Source organism: Pestalotiopsis fici (assembly GCF_000516985.1).
Source record: "Pestalotiopsis fici W106-1 unplaced genomic scaffold PFICI_Scf_2, whole genome shotgun sequence".
Lineage (NCBI taxonomy): Eukaryota > Fungi > Ascomycota > Sordariomycetes > Amphisphaeriales > Sporocadaceae > Pestalotiopsis > Pestalotiopsis fici.
In genome coordinates this window covers 1,884,087-1,902,646 of record NW_006917092.1, presented here as the reverse complement: position 1 = coordinate 1,902,646, position 18,560 = coordinate 1,884,087, and the positions used below count along the sequence as shown (strand labels likewise).

The 18,560-nt window shown below is 50.2% G+C and overlaps 5 protein-coding genes across 5 annotated transcripts; 3 read left to right on the top strand and 2 right to left on the bottom strand.

Moving 5' to 3' along the window:
• Positions 1–67: 67 nt before the first annotated feature.
• On the bottom strand, positions 68–1,718 carry PFICI_02788 (uncharacterized protein; the record flags this gene model as incomplete). The annotated part of the gene is made up of 6 exons (XM_007831369.1): positions 68–226; positions 280–866; positions 922–1,140; positions 1,196–1,340; positions 1,399–1,536; positions 1,605–1,718. 6 exons carry the CDS (start codon positions 1,716–1,718, stop codon positions 68–70), a joined length of 1,362 nt encoding a protein of 453 aa, XP_007829560.1.
• Positions 1,719–2,332: 614 nt separating this feature from the next.
• PFICI_02787 (uncharacterized protein) lies at positions 2,333–4,091 on the top strand (the record flags this gene model as incomplete). Its single annotated transcript, XM_007831368.1, has 2 exons — positions 2,333–2,472; positions 2,552–4,091. 2 exons carry the CDS (start codon positions 2,333–2,335, stop codon positions 4,089–4,091), a joined length of 1,680 nt encoding a protein of 559 aa, XP_007829559.1.
• A 642-nt stretch (positions 4,092–4,733) lies between these two features.
• PFICI_02786 (uncharacterized protein) lies at positions 4,734–5,468 on the top strand (the record flags this gene model as incomplete). Its single annotated transcript, XM_007831367.1, has 1 exon — positions 4,734–5,468. One exon carries the CDS (start codon positions 4,734–4,736, stop codon positions 5,466–5,468), a length of 735 nt encoding a protein of 244 aa, XP_007829558.1.
• A 7,851-nt stretch (positions 5,469–13,319) lies between these two features.
• On the top strand, positions 13,320–15,343 carry PFICI_02785 (uncharacterized protein; the record flags this gene model as incomplete). Its single annotated transcript, XM_007831366.1, has 3 exons — positions 13,320–13,644; positions 13,696–14,987; positions 15,050–15,343. 3 exons carry the CDS (start codon positions 13,320–13,322, stop codon positions 15,341–15,343), a joined length of 1,911 nt encoding a protein of 636 aa, XP_007829557.1.
• A 1,392-nt stretch (positions 15,344–16,735) lies between these two features.
• On the bottom strand, positions 16,736–17,902 carry PFICI_02784 (uncharacterized protein; the record flags this gene model as incomplete). Its single annotated transcript, XM_007831365.1, has 2 exons — positions 16,736–17,118; positions 17,218–17,902. The coding sequence occupies 2 exons, from the start codon at positions 17,900–17,902 to the stop codon at positions 16,736–16,738; spliced, it is 1,068 nt and encodes a 355-aa protein (XP_007829556.1).
• Between the last annotated feature and the right edge of the window lie 658 nt (positions 17,903–18,560).

Sequence of the window (18,560 nt, the reverse complement as noted above, 5' to 3'; positions counted from 1 at the left end):
ATACTGGCTCTCATTCTGCAGATTCGTGGAAACGGGCCGTCTAGCAATATTGTGATTAATCCATCTGCTACTCGCCAAAGAGACCATATTTTCGAACGTCCGACAAACGTTGGGTAGGCTCAAATTCTGATGGATCAGGTGTGCCGCCAGGGTCTCTACCGGCCGCGGTATTGCCACCACTCGTTTCTCGAGCCGTACTGAGTCTCATTCTCGTGGCTGACGGAGTCTGTGTTCTATTAGCATGCTTATCCCGTGTCATTCAAACACCCTGAGACCTACTGGTTGTGCACTGGCATCCCATTCCAATCGAGCACTTTGCTCTTCCTCATCCTCGTCGTTGAGATTTACAGGTTCCCATTGGTTATCGTTGTCCTGGGGTTGGGCAACGAATAGGGAATCATCATCATCGAAAGCTGGCGGAGGGGGGCGTTGGGAAAGCCTTGAGTTTGACGGACGGAGTGGAGGCATCGGTCGATCCCGTCTTACATGCTCTACAGAGGGTTGAGGTGCACTGGGCGCGCGAGAAGATGCGCGGCTGCCAGCGCCAGCTTCAAGTTGTGGAGGTCTTGGTCCCTTGGCGTTGGCCTTCCCCTTTCTTCCTTTCTGGCCAGGGGCGGCTCGGTCACCAACCGTCATGAGCAGAAATTCACACTTGATACCGTCACCTCTGTAGCTCAGCTGCATAGGCCGTGATGGCGAGGAATAACTTGCAGTCATCTCGCTGTTGAGAGGCGATGCATGTTGTGTGATGGCGCGAAAGTCCTTGACGCTAATTACAACGTGGGCGCTGTCTTCCGAGACCTCAAAGTCGTCAAATTCGTCTCGTTCCACGGCTATCGATGTGTGTAAAGGCTTCTTCAACACCTCTGTAGACAAAATCAGTCTATGATGGCCTAATCGTAGAGCACAACAACAACCTACCATCACCATTTGCAATCTTTTCGGTATAGCAGGTAAAGTTGACTGTCTGGTCATCATCCGCATGAATATCAAGATATTCGATCCCAGGACCGAAATGGTCCATTAACTGCCGCAGAGTTCGAGAGCTCATAGACCAATGATTGGTAGCCTCTTCCGAGTTGAATATTGCATGAACGGGAGAGGTGACCTCGAAGGGCAGGCGATATTTGGTGGTCATGCCTAGATTTTCCACAGTGAGGACAACTCGGGAAAATAAAAACAGTCGAATACGTACCATTCCTGCATATAATCTTGACAACGAACCTGCTGGCCTTTTCAGAATCGTCCTCAACAGCTACATCACATCGCTCTATGGTAGTATTCTTGTCATGTTCATGTAAAGGGTCTCCACTGCGAGCTCGAAATATCGACAGGAGTGCCTGAATAACAATGAGCGTCGAGTGCAAAAGTATGTACGGCAATCGTGAGGCATGTTACCCGATTATATAGCTTACAGAAGAACTTGTTCCTGTTTTGGGCCGCCCCTTCAAAGTGATACTTTGAGAAGAAACGATTGGTGGCAAATGAGACCTTGGCATATGCTGACTTGGATGAGTTCATGGCAGTGAGATCAAGCTGGGAATTGAAGGATTAGCTCGAATAGACTAGAACCTTGACAGTTTGATTCCCCTCGTGGCACAAACCTTGTCTTTTGTCGCTTCCAAGGAGACCTCTTCGCTGAACTTATTCAGGCATGCCAATGCATCACGCAGAGCTCCGACGCCATCCTCGCTAAGCGTGAATCTGAGAAGAGGCATCTCTGGTAAAAGATAGCAGCCCAGCTGCTGATATAATCCGAGGTGATGCTTAGCCTTCAATTATTCTCATGGTAGAATACGGCACGAACCCTGTGCTGTGCCGTCTAGGTTGAGGATCGGGTAGAACGAGCATGCAATGAACTCATACAATGACGATGCTTCAATCGCACAAATTTGCGAAAGATTTTCTTGGTTCAACGCTGCCTGGCACTTTTTGGGGGATGGAATTGAAGGAGCTCCAGGCACATAAACTTAATGGACCCGATTCACCTGCATGCACTTCTCTAGGTTAGCTGACAGGCAGCTGGGAAGTCGCGTCCAGCAAGCGCGTCGCGGGGTAGCTGACACAGCATTCCCATCATTATGCACTGTACTTGATACGGATAGTCCCGGCGCCTGGTACAGTGTGTGATCTGCATGCTCACGGCACTTATTCCATGACATCAAGGGACTTGAACCTACTTTGTTACCTATACCTGTACGCGGCCACATCACGTTTCGCAACCATCATTCATTGACAACCATTGAATTTGCGCGTGTCTGGTCACATTCAATCGTCTTGGGCACTACTCCTCTGGCCTCTCCGTTTGGCTGCCCTCGGGCCGCCTGCCAAGATGTCGCGTGAAAGCCTGCCCCAGGACATTATCCTGCTGATATGCCAAGAACTCACCTGGCAGCGCGACTTTGGAACGCTCTTCAACTGTTCCCTAGTTAGTGTAAGAGTGGCCAGTCTTGCATTGGAGCAATTGTACAGGTATGATTATTCGACCGCCAAGCAAACCCCATTTGCCCGTAGAAAAAGGCGAGATGCTAATCATGTATATATGTATCAGCATTCACGAGCTGTCCCCAGCCAATACCGCAGAAACCTTCAATCTTTCGAAAGTGGCAAGATTGTGGAAATCCCTTCTCCTGTCAAGTATCGGGAAGACGGCATATCCATACTGCACGTGGATTCGATCACTCTCTCTTGGCAACTATGGATCGCTGCTTGAAGATATCTGGAACAACAAGGCAGTCGACCTTCTTGAGCCTCTCGAGGATATGAAACAGTTCCTAGTTCTACGAGGAAATCAGACATGGAAAACGAAGATCACCAGAAATCGGGGAATGCCCTTTTTTGACTTTCAGCGCTCTATGACTGAATCCGGGGATTCACTTACTCTTTATATCAAACAGATGGCCGACCTTTCCAAGACCGCCGTATCACTTAATCATCTCGAAGCAAGCTCATTGCCAGCGGATCTCCTCCCGGTGTGGATAGCACGCATCCCCTCACTCCAGTCTCTCCAATTGCAAGAAGCATCGGCGCTGACTCCAGAAGCGGCGAGTGCCATTGCGAGATGGTGTCCCAAGTTCTCCGAGTTTGTTTGTCTGCTATGCTCAGGTGCCAGCGCGGACGAAAATGTCGCCAGTTTTCTCCAGATTCTCCCCCGTGACTCATTACAGTGTTTCGAGATCATAAGTTACAACGACATCGGCCTGCAGACGCTGAGAGCGCTCAATGCACACGCTCGGTCACTAAAGACTCTCACTCTGGGCAGTCTGCCCGGCGACGTGATGAACTCCCTGAATGCCCTGCCCTCGTGCACCGCAATTGAACATCTCTCCCTGGAAAATCAGCGACACAACCCTTGGCACCTTGCAGGGAATGACAATCTGCTAAAGCAAGTGGTAGACTGGATCGGGTCTTGCAAGAACCTCCGGACACTGAAGCTATCCAATATTGGCGACAGCTTACTGATAATCAAGGATGTCTTGGCATCTCCCAATGTACAACTGCTCGCCTTGGATCTGCAAGGATTCTCTTCGCAGGGCGATATACTTGACGCTGCTGCTTGGTCAGCACTGGGGCGTCAGGAGATACTCGAGGACCTCACCATTGGCGGTCTAGACGGAATGCCTGATGCCCTTGTTGTACACGAAACTCCAGTTCTAGCAGATTCAATCTGTCAACTCAGACACCTCAAGAAGCTCGATCTAAAACGGGCATCAATTCGTGCAATCGAGCTTCGTCAGATCGTGACGGCTCTACCTCAATTGACGAACCTGGGTTTTGGTGGAGAATGGATCGACGATCAGATTCTCGAGTCGGTTAGTAACCTTCAAAACCTGAAGAGCCTTTTGGTAAATGCCTTGTCGGTCTTCACATTTGACGGCCTTCGAACATTTGCCACGAAACTCGACCCTGAGCAACACAAGGGCATCGTGGTTGAAATCAACAACCAAATAGGCAAATGGAAATTCGACAGAGATCAAGAAGATTGGCTTATCGAGTACTTCACAACTGAGCTCGAGGGCAGAATTGATATTGGCGTCTTCAAGGACCCCGATGAGGCTCATGAGGACGACTTTACTTCAGCTTCCGATTAGCGCTTTCAGCGATCAAACCTACGATCTTGGGCAATGTCTTTTATGTTTTATAATCTATGGTTTAGGCGTTTGTAGGGTCAATCAGGTGGGCATACGAGCAATATTCGGCCTGAAGAGGTTCAATTCACAATAATGTTGAGCTGCTTTTCAGCGAATCAGTCATGGAACTGTAATCGGTCAATTGTCTACACAAAGTACAAGTGTGCAACATATTTTCTTTTGAAACAAGAAAAATAAAATGTAAAGAACAAATATTTCGACATTGCCCCAATGTAATTTGATTCGAGCCTTGATAATCGAGTGTAAAACACAAGCTGGCTGTACATCAATCTGCAGAACCCCCGAGTTCTAGACTAGACATAACCCACGAAAATCATACCATGCATGCCAAAATGCCATTTAATAAGGTTTAAGTAGAGAGAAAACGCCAATAAAAGGAATATGAACTCGCAGTCTCTTTTGCTCGCATTGAATAAAGGGGAGAGTTCAGGTCACCTGACACACGATGACGTCGTTGCCTAGGTACCTGTCTTAGCGACCTGATTCACTTTGTGGCCACGATTGTCAATTCCGTACTTTAACAATTTTCAGAATCATTGATTTTCCGCGAAAAAACCAGGGGCAACAAAACATTGCAATACAATGCCGCCGATTCCCATTTACGCAAACAGCCCAGTGGCAACCAAGCCATCAGGAGTCACTCCGCAGACAGCTTCAGCAGGAGCATCAGCAGGACAAGAGAAGACAATTCCAGCTTCTATCACGGCCTCACCGACCCAGTCACGGACTTCCTCTTACCCTGAGGCCAAGCCTGGAGCTGTTCCTTCTCTTCCAGCGCCAACGGGCAGCGCTGCAGCTCCATCGCGAGCTGCCTACATCCCACCAACTCCTACGCAGGGCCTTGTCGATAAGAGCGACGCACCCCCACCACCACAACCTGGTGCTCAGCCGACTGCTAGTAGGACGGCTCACCTTCCTCCTCCGCCAAAGGATGGCGAGAAGTATGTATCCCCACAATCTGCACCGGCGCCGTCATATCCCCAGCAGATGTCAATCCCACCTCCCACCATGGCATATCCAGCCCAGCAGTCCGGCACAATGTCGGCAGCTCCTCCGCCGCCGACAATGTACAACAACCAGGTAGGCGCGAGCAGCGGCGCCCAGAGTCTGGAGCACCCGCCAGGCTATCACCAGAATGCAGACGCATCTGAGCTCGACAGATATCAGCAGTCTGCTATACGCCGCAATGAGTCCGGCTACGAGTATGGGTCGGATGACGAGGGCGTCTGGAACTCTGCCAAAAAGTGGGCCCAAGCGACAGGCGAGAAGCTCGTGGCGGCGGAGACAGAAGTGTGGAAGAGGATCAACAAGCAGTAAGCCCTGGTCAAAGGGTTGCCTCTTTTGTGTGGATTCTTTTTTTTCCACAGGCAAGCAGGAGTTGTCGGGGCTGTCTTCTTTTCCCCAATAATCGAGCCGGATATGCTGGAACTGGGTTGTTGCCAGGGGTTTTGGGTCGGCCGCGCTCCAGGGACATCAGAAGTGGGTGGCACCTCCAACTCGGCTGAAAGTTGCTGAAAAGAGATGCGATAGGACGAGCAAACCCCCAAGGAGGAACTACTTCTATTTTCGGCAACCATGAATACCACTACTACTATTACCACTGCTTCCTTTACTATTACTCTCTTGTTGCTGAGCCCTCTCTTCTCCTCTTGTCTCTGTTTAGGAAACATACAGGCCACGCGGCAATACCGCCGGACAGCGTTCAGCCTATTATAATCACTTTGTCTGTAGGCTGTTTGGTAGTAAACATCAAACAAGAGTGATATCATATAACAATAATTCATGATTCCTACGCTGACACATTTTCATCCTCTCGCTCCCATCCAAGAGATCAACCAAGTTGAGGTATGACTGCATTCGGGTTCCTGATTTACACGCCGAGGGGGGATCCATTTTTATTCTTACTGCATACGGCTACAATTGTCTAGATTCTCGACATTGGGTGTGAGCAACCCAGGTAGATCCTATACAGAATTGTACATGGTACACTGTAATACGAAGAGAAGCGCAATTCGGAATCAGCATGGAATACCAGTTGACAGGCTGTTCATCCATACTTTTCTTTTTGCTTCTCTGTTTTCCTTCGGCTGTGCGGCTGGGTCGCGATCCCCAAACGAGGAACATGCCTTGCCTACTGACTGGGATTTATTTGTGGGATAGAGGGAATCTTTGTTACTATCTGGGGAGAACACGGGCCATCGCGTCATTCATTGGTGCCCCCGAGATCTTCATAAGAGCCGGAATAAGCTGCAACGTTGAGACTGCGGGTAAACAGGCGAAGGCATTGAATAATTTCCCAATGGGGCGGACGTTGTTATGCGTTGAAGGCAACTCACACAGAAAGATGGTGGGCTGGTTCGGGCTGGCGGGCTACCAAGCATTCAAGGGCCTATACAGTAACCAGGGGGGACCCCAGGCGGAATCCCTCCTAGAAGCGTGTGAGTGAGTGCGAGAGAGAGGGAAATAGACGGGCTGAACTGCTTTTGGTGCGTTAATGTATGTGGGCTTGGCAGGTTGCGCCGTTGGCGCGCTTTTCCAGTCCCAGGTACCCACAGAACAACTCATCGAAGCTCGCTAGAAGTGCTAGACTACTACAGTAGAAAGTTGGAAGATACAACCTTGGACTTTTTCTCTGGTGTCTTCTTTTTACTTCCTTTGGCAAAAGCTAGCTTAAAATATTCTGCTTTCGTTTCTTCTTCTCCTAAGCGTCATAGCAGATCCCGACTGGTCAGTACTCAAGATGATTTCGTCAGTCAAAGCAGCCTTCGGTATTTGGTAACTTGATATCTACTGTGACAGTTAGCTTGCTTATTAGCGCTGCTGGAATTCATTCAAAATGAGGGACCCCGGCGTGCCCGGGCTTTCACTGTAGTGTACTAAAGTAGGTTAGTATACTACTGTAGGTTACTACGATTATACGAACACACGAACTCCCGAGATCATCTGTGTACGTCCTTTGTTCCATGGTTATCTGGTACTCACTAGATGCACGCACACGAGCGGGAAAAAACGTCAGATTTGTAAGTTTGTCGCAGCTTTCGCAACCCCGCCGCGCGTAATGGCAAAGTCGTCCGTCGGCCGTGGGCTTCGCACTGCTCAAAAAGGAAGCACAAGCGTAAGCTCTACACCTTAATATGGTGGATTATACATACGTACTTGGTTTACCTCCCTTGTATCCTGACCAAACGCTGTGCCCGTTTCTGGATGCACCTGCGACCCGCCGGCTGCTGCAGGTACACGCTACTACCGTACGGTATTCAGTGAGTTCCTTTTTTCTTTTGTTTCCCACTTCCCATAGCCAACCAGAACATTATGCGCTACTTTAGTCTATATGAATCTGAACGGTTTTCCTTGGTCTTGGTTGCAACTTGGCGCGGCCACTACGGATGAACAAACGGTTCCGCAACAGAGGACCCAAAAGGAATCAAAGCAGAACGTTCTGGTGCTTCTCCCGCTTCAGGCTACGGTACTTGACCATATTGATAGCATAATGTCCAGTATATCGTCTGAGCGCCGGTCTTGTCTGCGGAATAAAGACGCCCATCTGTCACCAATATCCGCCGCCATGGTCCCCTCCACCCCATAGCGGACTGGGCGGGAACATAGGTCGGCCATGCGTCAAGTTTCCCATGATTTAATTTCCGGTTGTTTCTTTCTTTGGAGCAGCAAGCGGCGGGCGGGCGCAACGCGTGGGTGGGCGGCCCCCCGATCGTATCATTATATCGATCATCCATCCAGCTAGACGGAACCGAGTTCCTAGCAGCAAGGAAGGGGGCAAAAAAATAAGCGTGTGCATCTACGTAGCGTATAAGTGGCCAGCTGGCCAATTGGCCGTTCGTCCCCCAAGACGGACCAGACCAGACAAGATATTGAACAAGGCCTGTCATGCTATAGCTTACGATTTTCTGACTGGCCCAGCCCGGGTGTTGCAAGCCGGGGGCGTCCCTCCAAGGCAGTGGCAAATCATGAACAGTTGTTCAAGACGCCGTCGTGCCGGGGAACCACTTCCCGTCTGCTTGCTGCATTTTCTAATCGAAATACTACCAAGAAATAACTGGGTATATATTGTCGTGTTGGGAGGGGAAGAAAAAGAAGAGAGAGGGATCCCCCAACCTAGAAGAAGGATCTCCAAAGCAGCGTCGCATCCGCATTGGTTTCTTGCATGGTGAACCCAGATTCCCATAGCCAGTCATAGATGACAAGCACTCTCGAGGTCGGGCCATTTGCGACAGACATGCATACCTAGGTACCTACTGTGAAAACCTCCCCCAAGAGATCCCAGCTGCCATAAGTCCATGGGTTCGGCCCTTTCGATAATGATTGGCGTGGAGTTTGATCAAAGGGGGTGTGAGACTGTCCAAAGATGACTGTGCATTTGCAGAAAGGAAGGAAGAGAAAGGGAAATCAAAAAAAGAAGCTTAAGCAATTGACGTTTCTTTTGCGCCAGATGATGCCCCATTTGACGTTTGATATGATTGCCGGCTGGGACCACACTACTGCACGTTGAAGCAGGCCTCTGACGTGCCATTACACAGATGGGGAAGGTCTAGAATCTTTGAGAACCAGTCGATACATACCTTGAGCAGACTTGGACGAAAGACATGTAGAGAGAATGGGAGCATCGTTTCGTAGTAGTAGTAGCAACAGTAGCAATAGCAGTAGCAGCAGTAATGTGGCTTGCACCTAAACACCAAAAAGAGGGCCAACAGGACAAGCAGCAGAAGTACGCCGAGGCATACCCAATCATTGTCTAGCCTCGACGGCAAAGGATCGTGAGTGTCAGCTTGCTTACCGAGACCAAATTACTTGGTGGCCTTTCCCAAAATTTGTCAAAGGTACAGATGATTGTTCTTTTTTTTTTCTTATCTCCTTTGATTTATTTTACTTTCTGCATCTTTTGTCTTGTCAAAGTGTCGGATCTGCCCGCGCTTACATACGTCAAGTAAACCTTCGTCGAATACAGTGGTATATAGTATATTTGTTAATTCTCATATAGGTTGCACACACATCCATCCGTGTATACTAGGTACCTATCTCCACATCGATGGCACCGAATGGCCGGCCGCGAAAGACGATGATGTCTGTGTCTCTTTCAGAGCCTTTAGGTCATGGTTATATTTAGTAACTTTGGTTCATATATGTAAAGAAAGAAAAAAGGACTCGGCTTTCGACTAGAAAGAAGGAAAAGAATGGAGATGGGAAACCAAACCAAGAGAAAGTTTTCCGTTGTTCAAAAGTTCAAAAAGAAGCAGTAGCAAGCCGTCGGTCATTTCCACGGAATCGACGGGTGTCTGAAAGCTGGACTCGTTGAGGGCCTAGAAGGGCTGAAAAGAGGAGCCATGGAGGGATTATCGCGTTTCAGAAGTCTGATCTGATACGCGGGTCTCCCCCCTGCAGCTGCGCCCTAGACCGCAAAGTAGCCTAGCGCAGCCCAGGCCCTGCATCCACTCTTTCGCCAATCAGTCGCGACCCCACCCACCTCCCAACGCTGACCTCAAACGCGTCCATCCGACAACGTCGAGCAAAGAGAAAGGCGAGAGGCACAGAGAGCAGTACACTGTTCCCGTCGCGCCATTTGACGCCTCTTCTTTGGGGTTCCTTTCACGAAAGCTGCTGCAGGTTTAACTTGGCTACTGCTGCTATCATCATTATTACGGCAGCGCATATACCCTCCATTCCTCCCTCTAGCTCCAACAACCACTACCTACTACTCGGCCCATCTCTGAAGAGTACAGCGAGTCTCGGCCAAGCTACTAACCTACTACTATAGCAGCAGCAGGCTGTAGTAGGTAGATGGTGGATTTTATAACTCACTTTGTTCGAGCAGTGCTATTGCTGCTGCTGCTGCTGCTGCTGCTGCGTTGCGTTGCGTTTTGTGGCGTCTTCTACATACCTACCGTCTGTCTGTACTGTACTAACCGAGGATATTGCTTTCGCTTACTTTGAAACCTCGCTCGCTGCCCATTCTGTCCAATCTGATAGCAAGTCACCCCCGCCGGTGCGGACGGCTATGGCTCTCGCGATCTCTTGAATTGTCTACATGTCTGCCGAGCCCTCTCACTCTATCTCCCTCTCTTTCGCGAGTGTACTGTACTCCGTGCTCGCTTCTGCTGGCCAAAGAGAGAACATCATCCATCCTCAATGATCGCAGGCCCCCTGAGAAAGCCCCCCCAAATGCCCCCGTCCTTGCAGGGCTTGTTCGTCTCCAGTCGGACCACCTGGAACAGCCGCCTGCACACACAGCCTCTTGCCCTCGCGGCCAGTTGCGCGAGTATGATCTCTAACATATTGCTCTCGTCTCTAATTAAGAGCAGGCGCAAGCTTCTTGGTCATCAGATGCGTATCTCCCTTCATTCTCGTCGGCCAAACTCTATTTCCTGGTCACATCCTGGAGTTGATTGACGACGAGTACTTCTACCAAACCATCAAGAGGTTCCTTTGTTCTGTTCAATACTATTCAGGGCACCCAGTGGGGTCGTCATGTTTGAAAACACCTGGGCGTGCTTGCAAGTGAGGCAGGCCGGGTGTGGTACGTACGGTACGGTACGGTACCTTACCTACCTTTGCTGTATATGGATGGACTTGACTGGACTAGAGCCTCCAGATAGGGTTACAGCACGATGTTCGAGACGTTTTTACCAAACGCAGCGATCCTTGATCGTCCTCCGTGGTTCGACAGAGGACCAGCTCTGCCTGTCCATACGGCTCTCGAGGAGACTGAGGAATCCTGGTAACAACTTTTTTTTTCCCTTTCTTCCCTTTCCTCCTGTTCGGAATCCATCATGGTGGAGCAGCAACTCCTGCCTCTTCCAGCTTACCTGATAGGATGTATGTAGGTGCAGGCAGTAGTACCTGCTTTGCTTCACCTTTTTTGGCCTCATTGTTCGTTAGGTCCTGCACCAATTCTTTTTGTCCAAGGCCACTTGGTGAACCTTTCGCCCGCCAGTGTGCGGCGTGGGTTGTCCGTCCTGCCCAACTTTGCGCCGTCGATTCTCTAGATGGCCCGTTTTTGGTTTTGCGAATTAAATCAGCATCCACCGGGCAAGGCGGCACTACTGGAGATCGTGCCCCTCGGTTCGGTAATCCTGATCGCCCGCGGAGACAAGCGCCTGGCGCCAGGATCTTACGCTTCTTGAGATTTGACATTCTCCAGATCGACGTATCCGACCGATGTTGCATCGACATTGTGTCATACGATACTGTAAAAAAAAGACTTACTTTTTTTTCTTCCTGCCCCTCTACTTGTTTGGTCCCGCAGGCTCGCAAGGACTTACGCCCGTCTGTCGAAAGCTGGGTCCTCTCCATCTCAGCTCAAAAGAGAAAACGAAAAAGAAAAGGAATCATCATTCCCATGTGTCATATTTCCATCTGTTCTCGTAGTTGGCTGGCCGACTAGAGCTGGGGCACGGTCAGTCGGCAGGCACAGGCTTTCCCTCCAGTCACATCGGCGATTATCATATTGTTTAGTCCTATTCTCAACTCCGTGCTGCTATTGTGAGACAAGCCACCTCCACAGGCCACATGGGCACAATCCAACTTCTGGTGCTTTTCTCTACTACTTTAGTCAGTCCTCAATACGCTAAACAGCAAACATGACAAGGCAAAGAGAGCGGGAGGAAACCGTCTATTCCCCATCCGAGGTTTGTTCAATTACTCTGTTGCAAGTGCCGTGTACACTGCCACTACGCACGCGCAAGTCAGGTACGCTTCTTACTTGCAGAGCTCTATCCACATGTCAATATCGAATCGGGGCTTCTCTCTGGCCCTCTCCCCGCAAGTGGTCTTCCCAATCAGGCACCGTCCCCTGTCCTGGGCGCTCTAACTGGGGCAGCCCCTGGTAAGTGTATATGATTTCCTTCATGTCAAGGTTACCCCCCCGTCTCCTCCGGGTATCCTGTACTATCCTTAACCACATCATCGCTGAACTGGGCTGGGCTGGGTTGGTTTTGTTGTAACTACACCTCCCCGATGAACCCTGCGCTTTGCAAATCCTTGCGGAACTCCTGGTCCCCGTCATCATCATCGTCCATGTCTGTTTTCAGTAGCATGCCAAGAACACCCTCGCACACCCATTCCCCATCTCTACCTTACCCTCTACCTCACAGACGTGGCCAGGCTTGTGTGTCAGGGAATCCGGCTTAGCTCCCTACCGATGTTCCGGACATCACCCAACCCAACCTGGAGTCCCTGCTGAGTTGTTGAGTATCGATCCATGGATGATGCCAATTCCCACACTGCGTACTTCTTTTATACATACCTCTCAGGGTTCAGCACCGCCCCCCTCTGCTCTGGCCCTTCTGCTCCTCTTCCGCCTCGCCCACCCTCTTTAGCACAGTGCCCGCTATTATTCGATTGATCTACTAGTCGCTCCTTTTTTTCCCTATCTTCCTTGTTTAAGAAGACACCTTATTATTCCCCCTCTGGTCTATAATACTCTGAGCTGGTTCTCTTCCCACCTGGACGTACCTGTCCACAAGTGTTGCCTGCAAGACCTACCGTAAAGAGTTGTTCTCCTCCGGACATCTCTCACCACACTCATTTACCATCTTCTCGCACACGGAAGCACACCAACGATCAGAAGTCTATACCACTTAATCCATCGAACAGAGAAAGAGGAAGAGAGAGAGAAAGAACAAAATCTATACGCTCCTTGTCACCGTCGACCCGAGACGCCCCGCAGTCATTATCGCTATAAGGCTCTAGATCAACGCGTTCCTTTACCCAGTACCACTCCGGCCTACCAGCCATAGCCCATCAACGGCAGATTATCCCGTCGTCTTGTTCACGGTCATATTCCCATGTTGTTTTTATTACTGAGTAAGTCGCGCGTCTCGAAGGGTTGATCCCAGAATTGGCATGGATTCGTGGCCTCGGTGGACCCATGAAAGGCTCTCGCTCGACTAGGCACAATAGAGTCCTTGATTATATCCTACCTAGTCAACTGCTAACCCAGCTCCCTCCCACAGCATAGATTAAACCACGTTCACTCCCTTGTCAATCAACTCCCGAGTCCATTCACTGCCATGGACTCAAAGGAGACACAACTGTATGCTTAACTTATTGATAATATATCACTGCTACCCCTAAAGCTCACCCACTCTACATAGGCAAGCGCAGCATCAGCAGCTCCAAGCACCTGCATTCAACTTCAACTTAAATAATCACTTCATGAGGGACGCACCAACATCAACTCCAGCTCCCCTCATCACAATGAATGGTCATGAGATGCCAGGAAAGTCGGAGGGCATGGTTGGTCCTACAGGCATGTGGACGACGCCAACATCCCAGGGCATGCGACCTCGGCCAGCAACTATTCACGAAGGGTTCTCGTACTGCCTCGGCGAAGACTACAGCACGATCCCCTCGTGGGAGACGAGCAGCATAGCAATGACACCGAGTGATACAATGTCTCGACCTGTCTCGATGCACCAGGACTTGTCACGACCCGTTTCCATGCACCAGGACTTTTATCCCGTCACTACCATGGAAAGCAGTGAGTCAACCTGGCGTGGGCTCACTTCAGGAGGACTGACGCATGGGACAGATCCATGGGGTATGAAGTCGTGCGAGGACAGCATGGAAGCTCATGGCCTGGATACTGATATGAGCATTGGCCAAGCGCTGACAACTGACGATGCTATTCCGATTCTTGATTTGAGATACCAAGGAGGTCCCATGGAGCAAGAAGGAGGACTCAACTTTGAGACTGGATTATCTCATCGCCGCATGTCTGGATCATCATTCACCATGTCAACGTCGGGCAATCTTTCGGACATGCCATCGTACGACGAGTTCTCCTCGGCACTTTCGGAAGCTCCCTCGTTCTCAGATTACCCTCCGACCTCGAACAGGAACTCGATGATGTCGTCCACTCAGCTCTCTCCCGTAGCATCCCCTCGTATGACCCCCCAGAGCCGCTCAGAGCTGGTGCGTACGCAGAGTCGTGGCCGCGGAGCCTCTCCGTCGCCTCGGCCAGGCGGCGTGCGATCTGCACCTTACACGGTTGACAGCAGTGCAAGAAACAAGAGATGGTCTACGGGCAATTACGGCACCACACCTAGCCGCAGGCCATCGCCCTTTGTTTATCACCACACGCACGATCCCTTTGGCGCTCGCATGGCATCAAGGCACTCGTCTCCCACGATTTCTGGAAACCCGCTTCCGCTCAACTTTGGTAATCTCCAGGCTATTCAGCACGTCCAGCAGGTTCAGCAGCAACCTTTTCTGATTTCACATGCCCCTGCCTTCCGCAACAGCATGCTTTTGCCATCACAGCTACCATCGCAAGTGCCATCAAATGGTTTCCATCCTGAACTGCACCATCATTTTGAGACCCCACCGCCATTGATGTCGCACGGACTGTTCAGGATGCTTCAGAGCAACGCAGACCCACACTCGTTACATGGCCATTACACTGATCTGTCTGACCCGCCGGATCTGTTTGCTTCCCTGCACGAGGAACAGATCCCGCCGCCGCCCGAAGATATGAACCCCGAAGACCCGGACATGGTTCCCCACGAGCAAGAACTACGTTTCGAGGGTGATCTCTACACACCTAGATGGGTCCGTGGCCACGGCAACAAGCGCGAGGGCTGGTGCGGTATCTGCAAACCCGGCCGATGGCTGGTGCTCAAGAACTCTGCCTTTTGGTATGACAAGAGTTTCACCCATGGCATTAGTGCTGCCACGGGCAACCCGTTCCAGGAGCCTCAGGAAACTCGGCGCATGGATGGAAATCCAGACGTCTGGGAGGGTCTCTGTGGCAGCTGTAATGACTGGATCGCCTTGGTGAGCAGCAAGAAGAAGGGGACCACTTGGTTCAGACATGCTTACAAGGTAAAATCTGCCGACTTTCGAGTTCATGACTACAAGAAAAGAAATACTAACAGTATACACAGTGCCATACCCATCCCAAGATCAAGGATGCACCCAAGCGACGCCGCGAGAGCAGCCACTCGCGCGCCCTTGCCGCATCGCAAATGGCCAGACCCAAAGTAGAGGTTCAACAACCAGGCACCCCAGAGACACCCCAGGGCACGACTGCCTCGATGGCAGTCACGCCGACTCCCATGCCGGCGCTGCCAGCAACAACTACAACCATGACGACACCGCAACCGATGCAACAGCATCATCATCAACAACAACAACCACAGGTCATTGAGCCGCAGTTCGACAGCCTGAACATGATCTAGAAGATCCATGTGATTCCGCCCTTTTTCACGAAGAAAAAAAAAAGACTTTTGATACGCCGCATATGATGACTCGGTATATGATCCTATAGACTGGAAAGTTGGGTAAGGAGTGGGATTTGCAAACGAAGCGAAAAGACCACACCACCGCCAAAAAACATCACACAACATTGATTTTCCGTTTCCTTTTTTTTTTCTTTTCATTGTCGATATATGGAACATGAAAGATTCCCCGTTCCTAATCGTAGATAGCTAAGTTGACTTACTTGATACCCCTTGGGCTGCGCATGATGTTGGGGGCGGGGGGTTTTCAGGGAATTCATTGACTGGGGAGAAACAAGAGAGGAAGAGGAGGAAATAAAACAGAAAAAAAAACAAAAACCACCACCCATGGACTGGAGCTGGGGATGGGAGGGAAAGAAGAAATCAAACTTGTCGTCACGACATTTTCGATTGATTGATTGGCTTTGGGAAAGAGAAGAAGACTCCAGGCAAAAAGACCCTGTCGAGAAAGATGACTTTTTTGGGACTTTGCGGGAGTTGCGACAGTTTTACATATGATATCCGTACCATAGCTTGGAACTAGGTAGACAAACCATACGAAATGAAATTCTCCTTTTCTTTACAATTTTGAATTTGAATAGACATTAGAGCTCATGATCCCTTGATTTGATAGCCATAATTTGATGTGAGTGTAACAGCATCCTATAATGTGATTTATTACTGCATGACTGATATGAGTGACAACAAGGCAATAGTTGCCTCGATTCTCATCATCTCACAAGATGATTGTTGAATAGAGGCGATTGTTGGTCCATGAAGTTGCCCTCCTTTCAGACGCAAGTGAAGACGAAATCGCCTAATTCGTAGGCCAAGGAAGTCGTTCGTCGCAAGATGAGCTTACATTCAGTATACTGAGTGAGTCCGTGTAGAATAATGGAAGTTGAGGTCGAATGATGACCATCGACAGGTCCTTCTTCCATGATCTATATAAGTCACTCACCTGGAGCTGCCTGGATAGAATGTAGTTGGTTACAAATCAGTAAAGGATTGACAGGAGAATTCTGTCATTGTAATACTAAACCTCTCTCTGGATGCCAAGCATGTCCTACATAATTTTGCCTTGTTCATTGGATAGGTCTCATTTCATGTTACACGATCTTTGACGGTCAATATCTATCAACCTAGTACCAATGTGATCTATTCCATATTTCGTGCCAAGGGCAACACCACATCACTTAATATTGCAATATCTTCATATCAAATGTAGCGCTATTTGAAACGATAATTGAACGTCAATTCGTCAAACGAGCAGTCATGGTCACTGCACCTCGATGGTCATCACGGGTCATGTGTCGGTTTCAACCCTCCAACCCCTTGAACGAACCAAGTCCATCAAATAAACCTGCTTGCATGTCCAGTAAAGAGCGCAGCCACCCCGGGCCGGTACAGCCTCGGCTTCTCCCCGCGATCGACGGCGCAGCGGGAGCTCTCACGGTCGGCCGGCCTCCACATGCCCGAGAGCGTCGTGTACAAATGGGTCCGGTTCGGATCGCCCGCCCGCTTGGCCGTGTTCTCCCGCAGCCGCCGGGCCCGCATCTGCACGTAGTCGACCTTGACGAACCCCTCCGACCGGTAGAGCCCGACGTTATCGTGCTCGCACAAGACGAAGATGGCCGAGTCGACGCCCTTGGCCCGGATGATCTGGCGCAGCAGGGCCGTCTCCAGGCCCCGGGACCCGCGAAACTGGCCCTGGCCAATGTGAATGCCCGTCAAATCTAGGACGTGGGAATGTTATTACTACCTTGACTTTGGGCAACCTTTTTTTTTTCTCTCTCTCAGAGAATTCAGCTATTCAGAAGCAGGGTGCGACTTACACCAAAAAGGCCTATCGTCATTCATAAGGCGCTGCCACTTGAGTACATCGTGCTCGGTACGCACCATGTTGAGGGCCTGGTCGGCGTTCCAAAAGTCCTGCATGTCCTGGACGCCCGACAGCCCGTTGACGGCCGTCTCGCCGTGGGGGAGGTCCGAGTACCGCCACGACAAGGTGCGCCGGCTGATCTCCTCGACCAGGCAGCCGCCGCGGACGCGGCCGTCGACGGCGACCGAGTATATGTGCGCTTCATTCTCGATCCAGTGCTTGATGTGATTCATGTAGTAGCGGAAAAAGACCCCCCTGATGAATTCTTTATAGCTTCGCTTTTCCGAAAGGACCTCGAATGAGGGCGTCGAGAGGCAGCCCAGCGCCATCTCGCGCTGCACCTCGTGGTAGGCATCGACGTCTCTTCCCGAGACGGTCTGGACATGGATGCCTTTGGGGCCCTCGGGCTTTATTGTACAGTTGTGGAGTATCTGGGGCTCGCCGAATCTGTCAAAGATCCTCTTCCATTCATTATTGTGCCTGCGATCCGGTTCCAAAGGGCGTCCTGGAAGTTCCGACAATTTCATGGGACTGAAAGCCTCGTGAAAGTCGTCGAGGAGATACCATGTATCATGGGCATCAAGATGGGACAGGTCCATGGTGAAGGCGTGGTTATCGTATCCGTAGACGAGAAACATTTTGCTGGTTGCTGAGTATGATCTCTTCGTTGCTGCCCGTGGTAAAGATAGGCAACAAACATTTTTACTCGTGCTCTTGTAGAGAGAAGAAAAGTATCTGATCGATTTCTGTGGTCACGTCCACGCTGGCATCAAGTTCCATTGAGAATTTCTCTCTTTACATGGACATGTCTGTTGTTTATCGTAACTGATGATAATCAGAATCAAAAGCTTGGCGGGAGAATAAAAAAATCCAACTCTCAGAAGAGAATTGTAGGTCATCACTGTTTGCCCCGATGAACAGTATCCAGAGGTCAGCCGTATGGTTGCACAGAACGTGACATGCGAGACGGCTTCTTGCAAACAATTTGCATGCATTTCGTGCCGCCCGGAACTAGGTTCCGGGGTTCCATGAGGCGGGCTGAAAAGAAAATATGAGACGGTCTATTTGCCCTAGTTGCATTTTGAGGTTACCAGTCACTCTTTACAGGGGCCTCATGTCCGACCTCTGAAAGCACGTTGCTGACGGCAGCTCACGCCCCTTTGCTGTCTGATGCTTTACGTCTATTTCATACTCACCTCAGCAGTGGAAATTTCTGTTTAATTAGGTCTTGAACTCGAGTTTGTGGAAAGTGAAACCAACAATACGTACAGGTAACAATGGTAAAAAACGAATTTG